The sequence below is a fragment of the Enoplosus armatus genome, chromosome 15 (genome assembly GCF_043641665.1).
Source record: "Enoplosus armatus isolate fEnoArm2 chromosome 15, fEnoArm2.hap1, whole genome shotgun sequence".
Taxonomy (NCBI): Eukaryota; Metazoa; Chordata; class Actinopteri; order Centrarchiformes; family Enoplosidae; genus Enoplosus; species Enoplosus armatus.
This window is the reverse complement of record NC_092194.1, coordinates 14480503-14501610: the sequence shown is the minus strand read 5'-3', so window position 1 is coordinate 14501610 and position 21108 is coordinate 14480503. Positions and strand designations below refer to the sequence as shown.

At 42.6% G+C, this 21108-nt stretch overlaps 1 protein-coding gene across 1 annotated transcript; it reads right to left on the bottom strand.

Annotated features, from left to right (window-relative positions):
• Positions 1–10585: 10585 nt before the first annotated feature.
• On the bottom strand, positions 10586–20237 carry bmp4 (bone morphogenetic protein 4). The gene is made up of 4 exons (XM_070920051.1): positions 19990–20237; positions 15839–15961; positions 14532–14896; positions 10586–12246 (listed from the first exon to the last, which is right to left on the bottom strand). Exons 3-4 carry the CDS (start codon positions 14887–14889, stop codon positions 11393–11395), a joined length of 1212 nt encoding a protein of 403 aa, XP_070776152.1. The 5' UTR covers positions 14890–14896; positions 15839–15961; positions 19990–20237; the 3' UTR covers positions 10586–11392.
• Between the last annotated feature and the right edge of the window lie 871 nt (positions 20238–21108).

Genomic DNA, 21108 nt, shown 5'->3' with positions numbered 1-21108 from the left:
ATCAAAGACAGATACAGATCCTCATCCTTGGGTAACGCCTGAAATCTTTTTATTTTCTCAGGAAAAATTCCTACTAATACAAATGCATGTTGCCTGCTCTGTTTGCTTGTCTATCACCTGCTCAGTTTCTGGTTTAAATACTTAGTGAACAAGCCTTTTCCACACAGGGAGAGGTAATAATATCTGAAGTATATGATCAGTATTCACTTACACAGCCAGGCTGTCCCCCAGGGCCCATGGGTGCAGGCCTTAACGGCTCGGCCCATATGTTAATGATCTCACTATTGAATGCCCCAACATCCACAGCTAAATGTATACAGTTGTGTACGTTCATGCCAAGAGCAACAAACAGCCTCTTGACAATCACTCGCAAAGGAGGGAGTGTCAGAGTTTATTCAAGCTTAGACCTAAATCTGGAGGAAAGTGCTGGCTTATTTTCTCTCTACACCAGCTTGGATGTGCAAATACACACAGATATACCAGTGGCTGAAACAATGCTGCTCCGTCATTTGAAAATGCACCCAGGGTTTGAAAAGGCCAGGCTGCATGGGAGACAATAATAATAGCCTTACCACTACATGTTGATGAATCTGTTCTTTTGGTGACATTTTCATTCTGACACTAATGCTGTTATTCTTCTCTCTACTTTCCACCGGCCTCCACCCTCCTTCATCTCCAGGTGGCTCAGGACCCAGTGAGGGCCCCGCTCTTTCACTGAAGTGAACAATGTTGCTTTTGGCTGAAGCAAAAACCTCTAATTGTAAGCCAGGTCTCCTATCTTTGTCAGGATATGCAGCTGATGCTGGGTGGCCTCCCCACACAAACACACAGTATTGTGCTCTCACCTGAGGAAGCATGTTCTTTTACTGTCTCCAGATTAACACGTAGACGCACAAGCACCCTTTGTGCACACACAGATACACACACAAAAGGAGGTTGTGCTGTTGCATCCTGCCACCAGAGGGTGCAGACAATGTGCCCCCATCACCCACGGCTTCAGCCCGAGATTCCTTTAGGGACGGAAGAATGAGCCTCTGGGAGTCTGATCGTCAAAATGAGCCAACCAGACAACAATGAGCCGTGTTAGGATACACACGTACGTTTCCCACTCAAACACAGTCACATGTTTAAAGATATGGCTGCATATATCGGCTCGAAGATGCGTTGGAAGATACGAGCCTTTTCAAACAAGCTCTCCCTGTCTCTGTCTCTCCTCTTCTTTTTCTCACGGTCCGTCTCTTTTGCTCTCTCTCTCTCACACACACACATTCACCAACTAATAACACACACACACACACACACACACACACGCACACACACACCTTCCCAGTGGAGATCTGGGAAAGCAGAAGCAGCAGCATTTTTGACGATCCTGAAGGAGCCATCCTCCAGTCACCCAAATGAATCTCAAAAAAGAGGTCTGGCTGTACTCCCTCTGCCTTGTTTTTCTATTTCATTCCTCTTGTATTGACATTTAATCTTGGTGAACTCACCTGCTTCCATTATACCGACCAACTAAAATGCTGAAATAGAATAAGCTACATTTCTCCCTTGCCAGCATAAAAAAAGCCTGTTAAGGAGTGCAATAATACCTTGAAGTGAAAAATCTTCCAGCAAGTAAGAAGTAAGTGTATATGATTATTATATGTAAATATCTAAGTTATGAGAGGACTGAACTCAGCTGCAAGTTGTGCATACATTTTATAGGCACTGTCATTTTATAAGTACTGTCCGGTATAATCTATAACTAACTGTACTACATAATTTGAAAGAACCTTTTCAACCATTTGTTGAGGCCTGTTTCTGCTGTATCTTTACTGTATTATAATTCTACCATGGTTCACACCAATGTGAAAACTTTTTTACACACACCACAATTTCGAAATGTTGAATAAAAAATAAAGCTTCCTTGATGTTTTAAAGTTAAATCTGCACTTTCAATACTAGTTTCCGTGAATTGTGCAACGCTGAGCTAAACATCTGCAGGTCACTGGAATTATTCAAGCCTGCAGATAAACACAGAAAGTTCATTAGAGCAGTGAATACTGGGTCATCTGGAGGTAGGGAGGTCAAAAATATTAGATCTATTGTGTGTTAGATTAGACCACAGGCCACCCTATCTTTTCTCTTGTTTAATTATTTAAACCTGCGTATAAATATGGAAACTTCATCAGCGCTGTGAATACAGGATGTCCAGGGCCAACTGGAGGCAAGGAGGGCAAAAACATTAAACCTACTGTATCTGTTAGATCAGCAGCTTTCAGTTTGGGGAATTGAACAATGTTTTGTCTTTTTTATCTCAAGTCTAACGTTCTTGCAGACCCGGTAAAATCAAATATACAGTGTATTTGGAAGTTAAAGAGCCTAGCCAACATATCTGGCATTACAGCAAGAACAGCAGTGCATTTAGTCAAGGCTAAGGCTGAATTCACACCAAATCAGGGGGATTCATCCTCTGAGGAGCATTTGTCTGTACAAAAAAATCATGGAAATTTCTACAATAGTTGTTGAGGTATATGATCGAAATAACTTGGTAGGATATCTTTCGTGCCTATTTTAGACAGGATGTAAATAACATGTAATAGAAATGTCCCCATTTTCCCAGACTCACTTGTACTAGTCTGTGATATCCAGAGGCTTTTTCAATGTGCTTATCTGTTTTTCATACTTTTTACACTATTTCTTTGATAGTTCAAGCATTTGTGTTAAATTTGACTGTCTGTGGCCCATGCAAACATCTGCTTGTAGCCCCAGAGAAAGTTTGTGAGGCCGATGTGTCATCAGTTTAGGATTTTACCCCAAGTGGAGTCATCTAAATGCATGAACACACACACAGGAACACAGTACTGTCTATGTTACACATTACTCCTGCGCTCCAGTGCACACACACATTCTCAGACACACAGGAACATATACACATATGCACGCAACGACACACACACCATCTCTTTGCATTCAACACTGCAAAGAGACACAAAAAGCACCAACCGTTAGTAGTCTCCTCCAACATCGAATCTTGATAACCTCTGGGGCTCTTGTTAGCTCAGAGCAGAACCAGACCGCCAACACACACACACACATGCATGCACACACCACAAATATCCCACCCCCAGCGTCCCTAACCGTGGCTGACACATCAAAGGGCCGTGTCCGAGGAGGGAAGTCAGGGAGGGTCTGGGGAATCATGGGAGACAAAGGAAGCGATTAAGAGATAAGGATCAGTCTAAGATATGACATTTCATCCTGGGCAGATCCGGTAGACACACTCCATTCAGGGAAGGGTATATAGCAACGGAAGGGAGGAGGGAGAGAAGGAGGAGGGAAGGAGCTGCAGGGTCTCTCTCTCTCTCTTCCTGCCCTTCTTGCACCTTTCCCGCTTCCACAATCTGTCTATGAACTCCCCCAAAATGGATTCCATTAGTCTTGCGTCCAAATCCCCTCACTGCTTAAACACGCACTTTAAAAAAAATGCAGGACAACAAGGTCGGCAACTTCAAAGGATAGACGTGTTGTGTGTTGGAGCAACTCCCTCAACTTATGTACAACAAGAAGCCATCGCTCAGGCACAAAAACTTAATCTGTTGCTGATTTGCTACCTGGTTGTACATTTTCCTCAGCGTCTCTGCCAAAGCACCCAGGGTTCCTCATTTTATTTTGCGCTTAAATAGTATTTAGAAACACAAAAGGAGTGAATGCGAAAAAAACGTCCTCATTGTGGGCCTAATTGCCTCAGGGTCGCGTTACAGCTCCGGTTTCACGTTGTTGCTTTCAAACTGTAGCCCACAAGCCAGAGGCACAATCCACCTGCCTCTCAGAGAGCCACACAAAGGGTCAGCGTATGAACACAGAGGGAGTCTGTTAGCAAATAAACACTGAGATCTACCTTCGGCCGCGCTCCAGCCAAACACCAGTTCTTTTCTCAGATATTTATGCACCTGAAAAGGGAGAAGCTGCCAGTAGCCAGAATAGGCTTCTGTAACTAACCAGAGCAAAACAATGAGCTGTCACTAGATGACACCACGCTGTATATCGACTATTATCACGCTGAAAGGCAAATTAGTGTTTCATAGGGGAGCGAATGGGGGAATGAGACGGAGCAGTTGTGCATAAACAGCTTTGTCTAATTACAGGAGGCTTTTTACAACGTCTCAGTTTGCCAGAGGCTTCAGAGCAGTGGAGATTGTTAAATGAGGGATACTCGCTTTGCTCACTGTCTTTAATTTCCTGCCATATGTGTAAATAAAGATGAGGATCAGAGAATATGTGACACTTTATGTTGCCACTTGTTTTTACTAGAAGCAAGAAAACAAACAGTCTGCGGAGCAATGAATATTCATATGAAAGAAGAATTTATGAAATGGCTACATCCATATATTTCGATTCTTTTCTCAACTGATTCACACTGATTCCAAAACCATGAAATGTATTTGACTAGATAATGATGTTTTGATCCCAGTTGGATCTTCATCAGGTTTAGAAATAGTCACTGAACCCATGTTTATACCAATAGGCTGCATGCAGTAAACCATCTAACGACTACAGAGGAATAAACATCTCAAAACCAATACCAATTCAATAAGTATATAATGAAAACTAATTCAGAGTGGTAGTACAAAGACAGTAATACATCAAAAATGCAGTTGCAAGCTACATGAAAAGAAACAATAAAATATAGTACATGACAAAAAACACTATAAAAGTGTGTATATAACACAAAAGGTGTGCCATTACAGCAGAGAATTGCCACATATATGTATAATGCTTTTCTGTTAACATACAGTAACGGAAATGTATGTTATGGTCGAGACTATCAACTATAAACCATAAATAAACCTAAATACACTTTACAAACCATGTTTTATTTCATATTCTTGGTTCAGACATCTTGGTATCAGAATGAAGAGTAAACAAATGTGTTTACTCTAACAGGAAACAGAAGGAGGACTCTACTTTTGTGTTTAGACAATAAAAAACAAAGTTATAAAAAAAAAACAGTAATGGAAGTAAACAACTTGCTTTAAATGAAAATAATGTTGTAAAATGAACTTGTGAAAATCACACTTCATGGCCTGTTAAAGAGACGATGAGGATGAAGTGTTTTCAGTGAGGTGCTGTAGTGCTGGAGGGCCAGCCAGCACACCTGTTCAGTAGGAGATGCAAGGCGGGGGCTCTAAATACAGACCATCGGGGGGCCGGGCTGTCCAGCAGCCATCTTTTCATTAGCCGTATCTAATGAAACTGCACAGGGCTCGAGGAAGAAAGGCCTACTGCAGGGACACCCTGCCCTGCCCGAAATTACACCAGAGACTCGCCCACAAAAGAAGCATTCCGTCCACACAGCGACACTGGCACTTGACACCAAATTTTAAACCCGCAGGTTGTTTCTTCGACAAGTGGAAATTTCCACTGCGATCCCTTCCCAGTCGGGGAGGCTTGGTGAGAGAAACGAGTGTCGAGGGGGTTTAATCACATAGTCAGTGTGTTACCCCCACTGCATACACTCCGTGCCCCCGACCCTCCTGTACGCTTTGTTTGGGAACAGTTGTCAAGATGGAAATATCTGATACTCTTTCTAATCACTCAGGCAGCAATTACTGTTATTAAGCTTTTTTTGAGAGGCCTTCATTGTTTTTCTTCTAACACCACTGACAGACACCAGCGGTGCCTGAACGGAGCGAGCAAACTGCATATTTGTAACTGTGCACACGTACTTAAGTGTGCATGTGAAGACAAGCCCGCACACACACACACACACACACACACACACACACACACACACACACACACACACACTGTAAATTAAAGGACGCCCAAAGAGGGTGAGAATGAGCAAAACCCTAACAACTGTCAATCAAAATCACAGTGTTTTTAGTTTACGTCTTTTGGCTAGCAACAAGTGTGTTTTCTTTGTCCTTAATGTTAAGAAAGTGACCTGATACAAAATAGGGCTGCAACTAACAATTATTTTCATTATTAATGAATCTGTTGATTATTTTTCAATTCATCATTTAGGCTGTATAATGTCAGAAAATACTGAAAAATCTCAATTTTGACATCTTCAGACATGTCCCACCAATCTTAAAATTACACGTTTTGTCCAAAAACGAAGGATATTTCAAAGCCCCAAAAAATACCCATTAAAATGGTTTCTGTTCTCAAGCCCTTTTGATTAAAGCCATTGTCTTGGTTTCGTCTGATTTTTCTATCATCTTATCATTGAGTTTACGATCAAAAAGTCAGAATTCAGTCTAAGTGATACTAAACCCCATTCACATCAGTTCACTCATTGAAATAGGAATCTTAAAATGGTTTAGACATAGAGTCATGTGACTTTCAAGTGATTTAACCAGATGCCATCCCAAATAAGATAACATATACTGAGGCAGCTGATATTTAAGGGGTTTTAATCGCTTATCAAAATTAGTTTTCTGTCAACTAATTATTTCAGCACTTGCTTTTATGATCACCTGTGTCTGAACCGTGAGGAGTAAAACTCTGCTCTACTATTACCCATCACTACCTGCACCGTGTGTCTGTGTGTATGCGTTTTGTGCCCGTGACCCCGAGGTCAAAGTATTCCATCGATGACGGCCTTATCCCCTTAAATGCACCGTGGAGCGTCCCGGCTGCCATGTGCCAGCGTCGAGGTGTGCGTGATGAGTGGAGATGAGTCACAGACGGGGGTGAGAGGAGGTGTCACACAGATAACCCCTACAGATGGACAGCGGGAAGGGTCTAAGGTTTCAGACCTGTGCATGAATGTGCGCGTGTCTTTGTGTAAAAATGATATACCCTGAAAGAGAGTATAAGAAAGAATGTGTGTGTGTGTGTGTGTGTGTGGAAGTATGAGTGGGAGAGTGAAACAAGAGGCCGTGACCTCGAGCAGCACTGACATGAGCTATCATCACAATAGCCCCTCCTGATTCTCTACCAAACAGAGAGAGCAGAACAAGAGAGCATCGACTAACTGTTTCCAGTTTGGGACTGCAGCACAGCACAGCGTGACGCATCCTGTCCTCAATACAGGCCATAAACACATCTTCTTGTACAGCAGAGTATCACTGCTGTTTTTCTTTAATGGTCAGTTCAACCAAACCACAAAAAAATTTTACTCTAACCCTTGTGGTATCTAGTCCTGCAGAGGTTTTGAGATCTCCACTGCTGTTAAAATCTTCTGGCGTCACCCTAATATGATGGAGGTGAGCAGAATTTCCTTGGTGGTGTTCAAGGTATTTAAAAATTATATTTGAACATTTTAAGAGCTGCATGTGTTCCACCAGCTACTCGGGATAATAAGACCTCGCGCTCGACAGTTTTCTTTGGAACTTCTCAAAACTGAAACCAACCAAATTGTGCATTACCACCATTATCCACTCAGGAGCTGCTGTGAATGGATAGAATAATAAACATTTCAGGATACTCAGCTTGGTCTCAGCAGATTAAACCTTTGTTCTGTCTCTATTTTGGTTTTAATTTAGCTGAGCACACAACAGGTGTTTGGTCATTTAGATATCTTTTGGTTTTTATTGTGAGACATCTGCACAGGTAATGATTTAATGGTGAGTTGTAAATTTTACATGTTAACCGAGCAAAGAGTGATTAATGAGCTACTACATTCAGTCTCAATCAAGGTATCCGACAGGATAAACAAAAAGATGTCAGTAGTATCTCGTGTTTGGATGTACAAAATGATAGATCGCAAAAGGAGGTGGGGGTGAAAGAAAGGTTGGTTCTTTAACTGTCCACACTACAACATGAGATAGCTGTTTCCCAATTTTGACTCTGACAAAAGGTTTTTCCAGCTCCATTTTAAAGGGTAAAATCCATTATGGTTTAGTGTGAAAAAGAGACATTTTCAAAAGTATCTGCATTAGTGGACAAAACATTATTTGAGTAATTATGAATATATTATTATATACATTGATATTTGCTCTTTCCAGCTTCTCTAATGGGAGGATTTGTTGCTTCTTTCCGTTTTATATAATTTAAAATTGAATATCTTTGAGTTTAGGACAGTTGGTCAGAAAAACAAACAATTTAAAGACACTACCTTGTGCTTTCAGAGCTTGTGACAAGAGCTTTTACATTTCATTCATTGTATTATGAATTGAAAAAAATATGGACAGATTAAGCCATTATGAAAACAAAAGTTAGTTGCAGCCATAGTGGATACGACCTGAGTCAAAGTACAAAACTGCCAACTTGTGTACAGTAATGAAGCACCTTTGTTACCCTACCACCCCTGGCTGTCATTGTAAAAACATGAAATTGTCAAAGACAAGATCCAAAGGAGAGACCTCAACATTATGTAGCACTAGTTAACATAACTGAATAAAAACATTAAAGGAATAGTGTGGATATTTTTGACTTACTCACCAAAGATTTCCCATCCAGTTGGCAAAATATCACACAAAAAAGAGCCACAGCTCACAAAACCATAAAACATTTAAAGCTACAGTGAGCAATAAGACTTTATATTCTTTTTGCTGTTTAATTCTTCTGTCAGGTCTCTCAGAAACGGGAGCTACCTTTGCATATCACACCACCAATGAGCTGTTTTTACAAGAGAACGTGCAGCTATAGGCTACAACACCAGGCTCTAACTCCTGAACACAGGATTTACAGTCACCTCGTGTCAAAAACTGAGCTATCCCTTTAACTCTACTGACACACAAAAATCTAATTTTCATAGATTAAGATTATGTTTCTAATGTGTCACGTGACTTACCTGAAAGCTTGATTTAAAGACACACACACACACACACACACATTTAGATCTCTAACATCTGGTAACTCTGGGGTTTGAAAAAAAGGAAGATTTCAGAGATAGAGGTATGGAGTGCACCCACTCAAACAAGGCAATGCAAGCGAGGATCATCTTCCTTTGTTCCTGCGGGGAGGTTTACTGACTATAAACACTCGGCTTTTATGGTGGAACGTTCAAATAAAAAGCTTTTTGAAGACTTCACCCAGTCAATTAGTCGAGCAGTGTCAATAGACCTGCTGCATAATGACTCACCTGTAATTGCGTGAGAACGAGCACTTACAGGAGACAGCATGGCACGTCACATAGGAATGACAAAGCCCTCAATCTGTTTTTAAGGACTCATTCTGTGATTGACCCCCAACCCCCTTACCTCCCTTCACACACACTCACTCACACACACTCACATTTATCTATCTATTTCCTGAAGTTCTTAAGAATCACGTGGCTGGCGACACTCAGTGAAGCACGTGGGATTTGAGGCATGATGCTGCTGAAGGCTTCTCCTCCTCCAAACACAAACTTTAAGGGCTCGACTCAAGGCTGACTGGCTGGTGGACTAAATTGCAGGCTCACTGGGTGAGCTGACCTTATATAAACGTCCCTCTCTGGGCCGTTTAATAAGCATGCATCCTCGCTTTGTGGAGGGTAGTGGGATAATGAACAGGCAAGACAATTACCATAACTGGCTGATGTTATCTTCAGGGGGAGATCAGTTGAACTGTTGTAATTGCACTGTCAAGCTGCTGAAAAGCCCCCCCCCCCCCCCCCTTCTTCTTCTTCCCGAACACACACATACATGTGCCTCCCACCCTCAGCCCCTTCTCCTCTGCCTTCAGCCACTTCAAAATGAAATTCTTCTCCGTCTTCTCCTCCTTTAGCGGTCTCCCTTGCTTTTGACGCTGATATGCAGGCATCAAAGAGAAGCCCGGCGGCCATTAGAGGGCCTGAGGGCCTGCACATGCTCCAGAAGAAAAACTGACTTGTCATTAAAAGAAATCACCCAATGTTGTAACATACCAGTCAAGAAATATTTCAAGTAAAAAAATAATATCTTTGTCCTAACACCAATTAAATGTAAACCTAAATTTGTAGTTCTTTAACTCACACATTAAAGTGTTAAAGTAAACCCTTCTAAATGCAGATTACACTGTCCATCTCAATAATTGTTTATATTTGCACCCTGTACATCAGGACACGATGATGTACAGGGCACTCTCTGCGAAACAATGCACAGCCAATGTCCCAGAGCAGTTCAAAGGAGTCGCTCTCTCTAAACATTATCATATAATTTGGGCCAGCCATCAGCTTGTAAATAAGTGATGTAGAAGCCTATTGTGTGATGGGGCACAGGTTGGAGACAGGCGTCTTTGCTCTGCCGGCATGAGCCGCCGAAGACAAAGGCAGGAGACAGAGCGTCTAACCTTTGATTCTTCTGAGGACTCAGCCGCCTTGTATCAGGGCAGGACGCATCGGCCACAATCATGCCCCCAATGTGGGGACGTCAAGAACAATAGAATCACTCTCCCACAGTCAGGCTCAACAACCCGCCCCGGCTGCAATTGGATTAGCGAGTGTCCAACCACCACATGTTAGCCTAATTGACATAAAAGTGAAATTTGAGAACAATAAGGCCCTAACCCAAAGGCCTACTGGCTTTGAAATGGCATACCATTTCTGTAACAGCTTCTGTCACTGAAAATTGAGAAAATGTAGAACCGCAGGGTGATAATTTCCACTATTTGTCTTTCTTTGATGAAGTGTGTAATCATTCAAAGCTGGTGAGATGCTGGATAATAAACCAAACAAGTTTTATTTGGGAAAGATTTCTCTGCTTTTATCTTTCTTTTAGCTAAAAAGTGATTTGAACACATTTGAAAGGCCATCAGGATGAGTATCAGGCTGAGAATTTAAATCCAAATTCATGTTAAAACAGTAACGGATGATTACTGTCAACTTTTATTTTTACAACCCCCTTTATAGCAGATAGTTGTTACAGAAATTTTACAAGACGGTAAAATATATTTTGTTTTAAGGGGCTCATTAGAATCATTAGCTTAATATTAATGTAAAGAGGTTAATTAAAGTCAATGTACATTTCTCATTATTTCAACTGATTCCTTAAAAAAAATCAGTGTTGTGACAAAATTCACGCAGTGCTCTTATTTACGCAAATACACAAAGGGTGCATCTTGTGATCTGCTTGAATGTGTCATTGGAAACAATTCATGTTTTTATTTTTTTCTCCAAAATGTATATAATATGAAAGCAATAAATATTACCAGTAAATAAACTTTACTTTTTAGATTGTTTTTACTATTTTCTCAATAAAAAAACCTTATACAATCTAATGTACATTATGAAAAGTTGTACAGCTTTTTTATGTTTAAAATAAGGACTCAATTTATTTTTAATATGTAGATATAAATATATATATTTTGTCAAAATATATGATCATATTGTCAAAGAAACAAAAAAAAGTGAGACAAACATACACCTCAACATAAAAGTTATAAATAAGGGTCCAAGTGAACATTTTTGGGAGTAAAGACCTTCTGATTTGTTTTAGCGTCCATGTTGCTTTTTTCAAGTCGGCAGTCCAAGTCCAAGTTCTAGTTAGTCTGCGTGTTAGCGGCAGCCGCAGCCCTCCACTACCATTTCCTGGTAGTTTTTTAGGACCACCTTGTCATGTTCGTCTAGGTAGAGCATGGAGATGGCGCTGAGCTCTGTTGGCACGCAGCAGGCCTTGGGAATGTTGTTGTTCACAGAGTTCACCAGTGTCTGAACAATGGCGTGGTTGGTTGAGTTCAGATGATCCGCCAGAGGAAAAGGGCATTCCCCGTGGCAGTAATAGGCCTGGTAACCAGGGGGCGCCACTATCCAGTCATTCCAGCCTACATCGCTGAAGTCCACATACAGTGCGTGGCGCCGGCAGTTGCGGTTGCGTTTACGGCCCCGCTGCTTGGGGCTGCGCTTGGTCCTGCGGGTCAGTGGGTGACCCTTCCCGTCATGGCCAAAGGTAACCAGGAGGGGGCGTAGCTGCTCCCAGTCCTCGCCAGGCTCCCGGTGTAGCGAGCGGCTGACGCGGACGTGTCGGCCCTGGTGGCTGGGCGTCTGGTTGAGGTGCAGAACCTCCACAGCCAGCCCATAATTTGGGAGGCGCTCTTGAGTCCAGCGCAGCACGGCAGGGCTCACGTCAAAGCTCTCCCAGCGCGACGCGTTGTGGCGCACAAGCCGCGTGTCCAAGAGCTGCGTGATTAGCTGCCCTGGCCGTGGGGGTTTCAGCACCTCGTACACATTTATCCGGTGAAGCCCCTGATCATCCGAGAGGGTGTCGGCGATGGCCTCATCAATCTGATGACGGTAGAGCCTCAGCTCGGCGGAAGAGAGCAGCTCATCCTCTGGAATGCTTGTGAGGTTGAACAGGAAGCGAAGGGGCATGGTTTCTCCATCTTCCAGCTCATGCACCCTCTCAATGTGCTCTGAAAAAGAGAAGACATGTGGGAAGTTTGATTAGCTGCATAATTCCTTAATGTTCAGAACTTGTAAAAGTAGTCAGATATTGAGTTTCCATGAAGATAGTGTATCGCTTGTTCATCTGTACTACTGCGTTCTTTGTCCTCCAATATTTCAAATCAGCAGTACCAGCAGATAAAACTATGAAACACAGCACTGAGCTGTGCTAAACTCACACTTCCTCTCTCTTAGCATGGCTAAACTGACACAAAATAATGTTTATGCACACATTTCAAGGCCTCTGGGGTATCCAGGAATATAAATATATAGCGTCCCAGCTTCCTTATCTATCTATAAGGATTATCCTGCCCTTCTCTCAATGCCTTTCTGTGAGCACTTTGCTGAAACATGCATTACAAGGAGGGTGGTGATTAACGTACCACAGCTACAGTATAAACACAGTGGAGGCTCCCTGTTCCACGCTCAGTCTGCAGATTTCTGGCAAGATCACCATTGTTGGGGAAAGGAATGTTGTGTCTACTATTTTCCTGCTCAATCCACCCCTGTTATTTCACACCCAGGCCCTAATCTTACCCAGGTGGCTCTCATTATTAAAACCTGCTGTGTTTTTGATTAGCTCTGCAGTTTGTTCACTTAAGACGTTTATCATTTTCATCATGAATAATCATTAAGGAGTCAGACAACATGGTAGAATCTCATTTATCTGAAGCCCATGGGAAAGGGGGTCTTGTGAGGCAATGCAATGTATTTAAATCCTCAACCAAAGCTTATTCAAAATTTGAAACACACCTTCTCATGTACTCTGTGCTGTCTGCTTTGTAGTTTAACTCATTTGAAATGAATGAAAAACAGGAAGATGTCACCTGTTACACGCAACCAATAGAAAACACATCTTTCATGCTGAATTCAAGATGAATGGTTGCACAGTTCACGTCGCCTGTAAACACGTCTCCTCACCTCACTGTCCATCTGCTGCAGATTGTGATACCTCTCAGTGTTTTGGACAGATCAGTCAGCTAAAATCACACAATTGCACAATGGTGCTTCCATGAAAGCGAGCACTCCCACTCAAAACGTATTATTAACATAGTTTAGCAAAGGAGAAGGAGGGTAAATGCCTGTAGAGAGCAGTAGAAACACACACACACACACACACACACACATATGCGTGCACACACACATTGCATCACAAGCAGAGGTTCCTCCTCCAGCGGCGGTGCTCTTTCTTCCTGACTAGTCTTGGTTCGTTGCCGTGTAAGTGCGTGTTGCCGTGTGCTACCACTAGCAGGGTGTTTGACGAGCCCCATTAAGGCTGACTCATCACTCCTCCCCCTGAGGGCAGACATGTTCTGTGGCCCTAAAGCTCACCACGCTACAAGATCGCTTCCTCACTTGCTTAGTCTGTGTACATCACCTCTGCCTCTCCGCCAGAGATTGCTTTCAAGCATTTAGCCGTCATTGTTTCAGTGTAGCTTTCCAACCTCATCTTACATTTAGCAGATCAGTCGCCCTGGAGTTTCTCCGAGCCTCACTGAAACCTCTGCATTTGTCGCTAAAACTAAGCAGACCCAAGTCACAATAAACAGAAACCCTTCTAACGTTCCAGTCCTTCTATCACACCAGCTTCTGAGACTGTTTTTCCATCTCTTCAGAGAGCTGCAGCGTCTGCTCTCGGCAGCCACATTGTTGGCAGTAGGGGCTTTATTTAGAAGCGTGCAGAGTAGCATTAAAGATAATTGCATGTTGAGGAAGGTCCTTCTAAAAGAGCCCTCCATATAAACTGGAGTCATGAGAGAAGAGCACACTCCAATTCCAGGCCAAGACTGGGCTTTTTTAAGCCATGTTCTGCTGGGTGGGGTGAGAAGTGTAAGTCTGTAATATGAAGGTATGATTTTTCCTTCAGCTGCTAACCAAACATGCAGAGTTTTGTCAAATGAGGCTCTTGAGAGCTTGTCTAGCAGATTTTTTTGCCCCTCTGTAGACAGTGTTTGGTGACCACATCCTTAGATTCCTTGGTTATGGTGAGATGGGTGGAGCTGCCTTATAATCATGTTTCAAGGGATGTAGGAAATGTTTTTTTTTTCTACCCTGAATACTTAGCAGTCCTCGCCCATGCTAATGAAATACATTACTACCAGAATTATTGGAATGCCTGGCAACAATGACCATGGATATGGTGTAATGTTTCTGTGCTGACGTGATGCATTTATCATCTCTCCTCCTACTGATGAAGATTTTCCTCTTTATTTTTTTGTGCTTTTTACTTTCCCCCTACGTATGATTTTCTTACCTTCATGATGGAAGCCCCTCACAGTGTTGGCCCGGCTGGCTGACCTCTCTGGGTACTCAAAAGCGATGTCATGTGCTCCGGCCTCCTCAGCCTCCCCCGACTGTAGCCGGTAGAGGTCCAGCAGGTAGCGAGGCACAGTGGCCGAGCGGCTGGGCCGCGGCCGCCTCTTGAGGCCGAACATGTGCAGCAGCGTGGCCTCGAAGTCCCGCAGCAGTTCATGGCTCTGAGCGGCCGAACGACCCTGCAGGCCCGGTACTTTCTTTTTCCCTTCTTCAGGTATCAGACTAGCATGGTTGCTCTCTCCCAGCAGGACTTGGCATATTAAAATGACCATCAGCATTCGATTACCAGGAATCATGATGTCTCTGAAGGGAGCAGATTACACAGGGGGAGAAAAGATTAGGAAAGGACTGAGCAGAGAAGAAGAGAAGAAAAAACAAAAAAGATGCAGGGAGAGTAAGGCCTCCATTTTAACTGACATAAAATATTTTATGTGACATATGTACCAGTTATGTTGTTTCAGATTTCTGAAACTCATCCATGGTCATACTGTTTCAGTGTTTCACTGTTTCATTTATCTGAAATGTACAGATATATTGTACTTTTGTAAAATATTTTATTTTGTTTGGTGTATTTTATTCTACAGTATTCTATTCTATTTTTTTCCTATTAGTTGCTTTCTGGAGCTAGGCACAAACAAATTTCACTTGCGCATGTGACAGTTAAACATGATTTAATTTGATATGAAAGATTCTCTTTTCTACATCTCTTCACTCTCTTCTCTAACTGTTCCCACTGACGGCAGACTCTAATTGGTTTTAATAGTCTGGTCTGTCTTGTTTACAGTAAAGCAGTCCCCGATCAGATAGACCACTTGCAGTTTATCTTTGGCGACATCCTCCAAAGGTAAACAGCTGGTTCAAGAACCCAACTTTTTTTGAATGGAATCTGAGGGCCATTCCTCTTCACTCCCTCCCTTCCCCCTCGTCTCCTCCCTCCTCCACTATGATTAGACAAATAAAAGAGGCAGCCCTGGGGTCAGAGCAAATTCTTAACTCGATAAGGAGCCACAGTCCCTCACAGTCTCCTCTAACAAGCCATGGGGCAAACCAAGTACTATGTGCCACACATTTAACTGAAAAAAGCTCTTCCTCATGCAAGTGCCTTTGCCCAACACCCCATAGGGACTTTCAGTTGAAAAGCCACATAAATCAGTGATTCAGAGACCAGAAAGGAAAGGGAAGAAATGTGAGATGCGTCAACGTGTCACATGCCACAAATTGAAATGGCATGGTCCACTTACTTACCGACAGAAAATAAAGCATGGGAAAACAGTCCATGTTTGTTGGGAGCAGGCAATGGACACGTTCTTCCAGGAAATGTTAGGTGGTGTTGGGCGGCTGCAGGAGAACGTTGGAGTGACCCTGTTCCTGAAAGATACAAAGATAAAAACACAGGGAAGTTATAAACTGAATGCAGTTACAAAGACCTGAGGCTGTTACATGTTATTTACTTGAATAGTAGCAGAGGGCATGGGTGTCTATCTGTGTCAGTGTCTGTGGGTAAGAGACCCAGTGTCTCTTTAAGGCTTATCATTTTGGCTCATGGGCTAAGCTAGCTATTTACTGTAACTGGAATGTAAGGAGGTATGTGCCACAACACAGACAGCAGATCCCTAATGCCTTACACTCACCTTAGACAGAAAACACACCTCATTACATTATTATGTCTATTCCAGAAATTGATAAGAAACCTGTTTCAAAAGCAGCTGCTTGGCAAGTTATTCTCCATGAGCAAAAAACATTAGATTTAAAAAGAAGTCTGAAACTATCCATTCATGTTCCCACACGGACCAAAGAGCTGATAACACCACTTTGATCAGGAGTGGTAAAAAGTCTATATTCAAAACAAGAGGGCTGTTTGCTTACAGAAACCGTCTCCAAGTGAACTCGGTGCACCTTTATCCCTCCTCACACAAGGAACTAAATACATCCATATCGAAAGGGGCTCATCTCTTAGTAACACTCCCCCCACTTGAGGGGTCACACAGGTTGTAGTGACGCTGATGACAGGCCTTCTGCTCTTTGACATCACTGTCATCGGCAGGAGAGTCGTACATTCATCACTGGTGTGTGTATGGTTTTTTTTTTGTATGCCGTATTTGGCTCTTAATCTTGCTATAACCACAACATCAGGGACATTTTCTTGGAGTAAAATCCAAGAAAGACTACTTTTATTAAAATATGAACATTTTTGAAGCAGCTTCTCCAACAGAAATCTTTAAAAAATGATTCCTCTTAGCCTTTTTCCTTCTGGTGGGTTTAACAAGCACAGCAATGTGGTTCTAATGATTCAATTCTTTTACACGTCATTTAAATGTGCTAAATGTTGTTGAATCACACTAATAAAATTACTGAATTTTTGACCACAACAACAGCTCCACAGAGCAGACATTTCTACCCGGTGCTCTGCATCGAACTAGGTCCTTAGTAATCATTTGGAGCCTGTTCCACTGGAGAGCACCCAAGCATTACTACACAGTAAGGATGCACATTAACAGGCACATTGTGTGTGTGTGTGTGTGTGTGTGTGTGTGTGTGTGCGCAACATACAGTGTGTGTGTTTGTGTGTGAGCATGTCTGGGTTGCGATTATCTCGGCCCCTGCATGGCTCACTGTACATGCAATCAAGGATCTTTTCCCTAACAGCATTAGACTTTGACCTCCGACTGACCCCCCTCTCTCGGTCATGACACTAGATCCAGTGTGTGTGAAGAAAGGGTGATGTGCAGTGTGTGCGTGCGTGAGCTAAACGGTGTGCGTGCGTGTCTGTACGCGTGCATAAGTGTGTGCCACCGCTTGTATGTTCGTGAGAACTGTGGCAAAGAGAGAGGAGGGTTCAGAACATGATCAGCTCTATTACCCATGGGGTGGGGGGATAAGTTGTGTGTGTGTGTGTGTGTGTGTGTGTGTGTGAGTGAGTGAGTGTGTGTGTGCACATCTCTTACAACAAACGTTCATTGTACAGCGAGGGCCTCTCCCATGATTACAGGGATTCATAGCACTCAAAAACACTGACCATACAGAACATCTTGTAACTGTAACCAGCCACTGACAAAGCTGCAGGCTAAAACAGACAGACACTCAAAGTGGTGCGATGATGATGAAAGAAGATGTAAGGCAGACAGGGAGTAACTTTCAACTCTGGAAAAAGTCATTGCGTTCACTTTGCTGGCCTGTTTTCACCAGTGGTGATAAAATAAGCAAAACATTCCCAGTTACACTAAACTCTGTTCATTTTTTCAATGATTTTCCACCACATTTATCAGCATTGTGGACTAGTCTTGATCAAATGGTGGCAGCAGAACAGAATTCCCAGGTCAACCAAAATGTTAAAAATGAACAGAAAATGTTTTTTAAAGCTTCACATTTGAACTGAGTGACCGACAGAGAAACATTTTGCAACAACAAACGCAGACCAGGGTGCAATTAGGCCGGAGCAGTCAACTGCCCTTGGCTTTGCTCGATCCCCCTTGGCCTCTCTCTCTCTCTCTCTCTCTCTCTCTCTCTCTCTCTCTCTGACCAGAGATAATGTGATCAGACTATGCACATGGCTCTTCAGATGTGTTTCCTGAGGAATTTGACAGTGATGGTGGGAGGGAAGACGGGAAGGCGGGAGGGAGGAGGGCAACAGGTTAGCACGGGAACAGCCAAATCTCTGGCCTGATTTTTATCATCTTAGATGCCAATAATCAGTTTACCAACACATGTATAGTCATGGGAATTGTGTTTTGAATTCAGCTGCCATATTTCATATTAAATGTCCTTCTCTGGTTAGTGCTAATAAGTGTTAGATCACACTTCATATTCTGGGTGTTAAGGATTCAGATGGCCGCTCCAAATAATGGCAACAAAGTAAAAATTACAAAAGTCCTTCTTTAAAAAAAGAATAATTTTAATGGTTTGTTTACCTTCCTCATAACAAGTGGGCTGTAACTGAAGTTGAAGGGATTTTAAATAATAACTGTGGCTTCACGTTGGGCCAGTGTGCCCGACAAAATGCAATATCCTCAATTGTGTTGACAGAAATGAAACAGAGCCCTGTTAATAGTGTAGGTTTGGGATTTTATTTGCTCGGAGTGAGCAGTTCAACAGTGAGAACATTCACAGTCAGTGAGATCACTGTAAACCAGGTTAATGGTTTTGTTAGCTGTATTATATTCTGAAAGGCAAGAACTCCGATATAAAGATGAGTTGCATGACTTTTCATGAGATTTTGCATAAGAGGTTACAGAGTGTTAAATGATATAAAAAAACGAAACTAAAAAACTAAAAAAAAAAAAAATTCCAAAACATCAACTAGCATCAACACCTGGGCCAATACTTTCCTCAAACGACCAAAAGAAATTGAGCCTCTCTTAGCCAGACGCACGTGGTCTTCTTTTAAATAAATATATAATTATGTAAATATAAAACGCTTTCTCACTCACAGTTTGGCGACCCTGTTTCTCTGCACGATAGCAGAGAAACCTGAGTTGAAAAGTAGAGGAGTGTGCCAAGGACGCCATGCGCCTGCAGGCCGCAAAATGTTTTCTCTGCTGCAGCTTTACTGTATTAAAAGGCACTTTATAATCATTTGTTACAAAACAGGTGTCGTTACGAAACAGGTGAAAACACGTGAGCCCTTGTGTTTCAACGTCATTCAACAATTACAAACCGGGATCACATCTGTTAGCCCACTGTAATGTTTTTGCAGACTTTGTCATAAATGGACGTAAATGTGCCGTTTTTTATCTGCCCTAATTACGCATGAGTTATTCTTGAAAACATATATGCAGAGCTGAAATTAATTGGAATTTTAATTAGCTTCAGAAATAAACAATGTTTTTCCAACTCTCGCTTAAATTCGGAGCTGTTTCATCTCCATCTTTCACATTACGCACCGGGATGACACGAAGTAGATACAGGTGTTTAATCGGGCAGAATCTGTGCCAAACCTCGGGGGGGAAACTTACAAATCGGCGTAAAGTAAATCATTTAATTGTGTTGAAGAAAGAGACGCGTAGAGAAATTGGACGCTCTGTTTGGAAATGACCTCACTGTGTTGGTTTGTCAGTGCTAAACTCTCCGGCACAAAAGGCTTTAACCTGCTACGAGCTCCACCAGGGTTACTGCGCTGTTCGTCCCCAAATACACTTTTATTTCAGTTTATCTCCGTTTCTATGTCAATGAGGAAGACTGTAAGATTTTTATGGGCATGTATCCATGTTTATTTCTACCGGGAATGCTGTCCAAACTCTCAGTGAAGTCGGTTAAACGCGAACAAGCACCAAAGACCAAAAGTAAAAGTCACAAACTGTCAACGAAGTTCCCTCTGAATTATTCAACAGGTTCCGTCTCTAAAAGCTGCGCTGCTGAATATCTGCTATGTGTGAATGTGCCAGTCGATGAGCGCTTACCATCAGTAGAGGTACAGGTATCCTCGATTGAAGTGAATGTGAAAGGGAAGGTAAGGCAGTCCAGGCGTAAAGCCGAAAAACGCCAAAATGAGCCTTAAAGGAGAAGTTGGGTGCCTTTTTGGCTCGTAAATCCTTTAGCGACACCTCTGCGCGGACGAGAGGAGACGGGGTCGGAGCGAGGGCCGGCGCTCGGGCTCTGCAGCGGGGTTTCCTATCCGTCTCCGGTACAGCTCGTGAGGGCGGGCGGTGCTCAGGACGGCCAGACTTTTCCAAATGATCCAGCATCTATGGCCCCTTGCAGTTTTTATGTGTCCGCCCAATTTACCCTCCCTGCCTCCTCCTCCCTCCCCGACCCCCACCTCCCTCATCTGTCTCAAACACCTTGGATAACCCCCCTTCTCTCCTCCTCCACTTTAAATAAAGACAGCTCATTGCGCGCACGATTTTCTTTTTCATTATGTGAAACTTTGCAATTTGACTGTGAATGACAGCCGACGGGTCAAATGCTCAATAGTTTGAATCTGCATTTAAATGCTGGGATCCAGAGAGTAAACTAGTCTGCTTGTTGCAAGGCAACTTCGTGGTAAATAAAAATACCAATGTACCTGCAGACGTAAACAACTGGGCTAAAGTGAATTTGGGTGGCATTTATTGGGCGCGTATGTGATCCAAATTTAGGAATGAGCCTAACTTTAAGATTTACACGGTAAACAAGCAAATTAGACTAAACAAGCTAAATAAAAACAGGCTATTAATATTGAAAAATCCAATGAAAAACTAACACTAGAAAAATTGTACTAGAAACAAAGTTCTGTGGGCAGTTAAATTGTTGTTGACCTGCTGGTAATTTATCACACCCGCCGAAAATCCCCTCAGTCATTAGTCTCCGCTAGCCCTGAAATAAAGCCAAAGTCAGTGTTGGGGGGCAAATTATAGATTTTTCCCCCTAAAAAATATGTCGTTTTTTTTCTTTTCCCCGTCAGCAGATGTGGGGACATTAATTCAGAGATTTGGCCTCTTCAGATGAGGAGTGTTGATGAAGCCCTTGATAGTTCGTCACTCACTGTGAAAATTGAAGTGTAGGAAGTTTTTCTCTTGAACCCCATTTAAGAAGAGTTT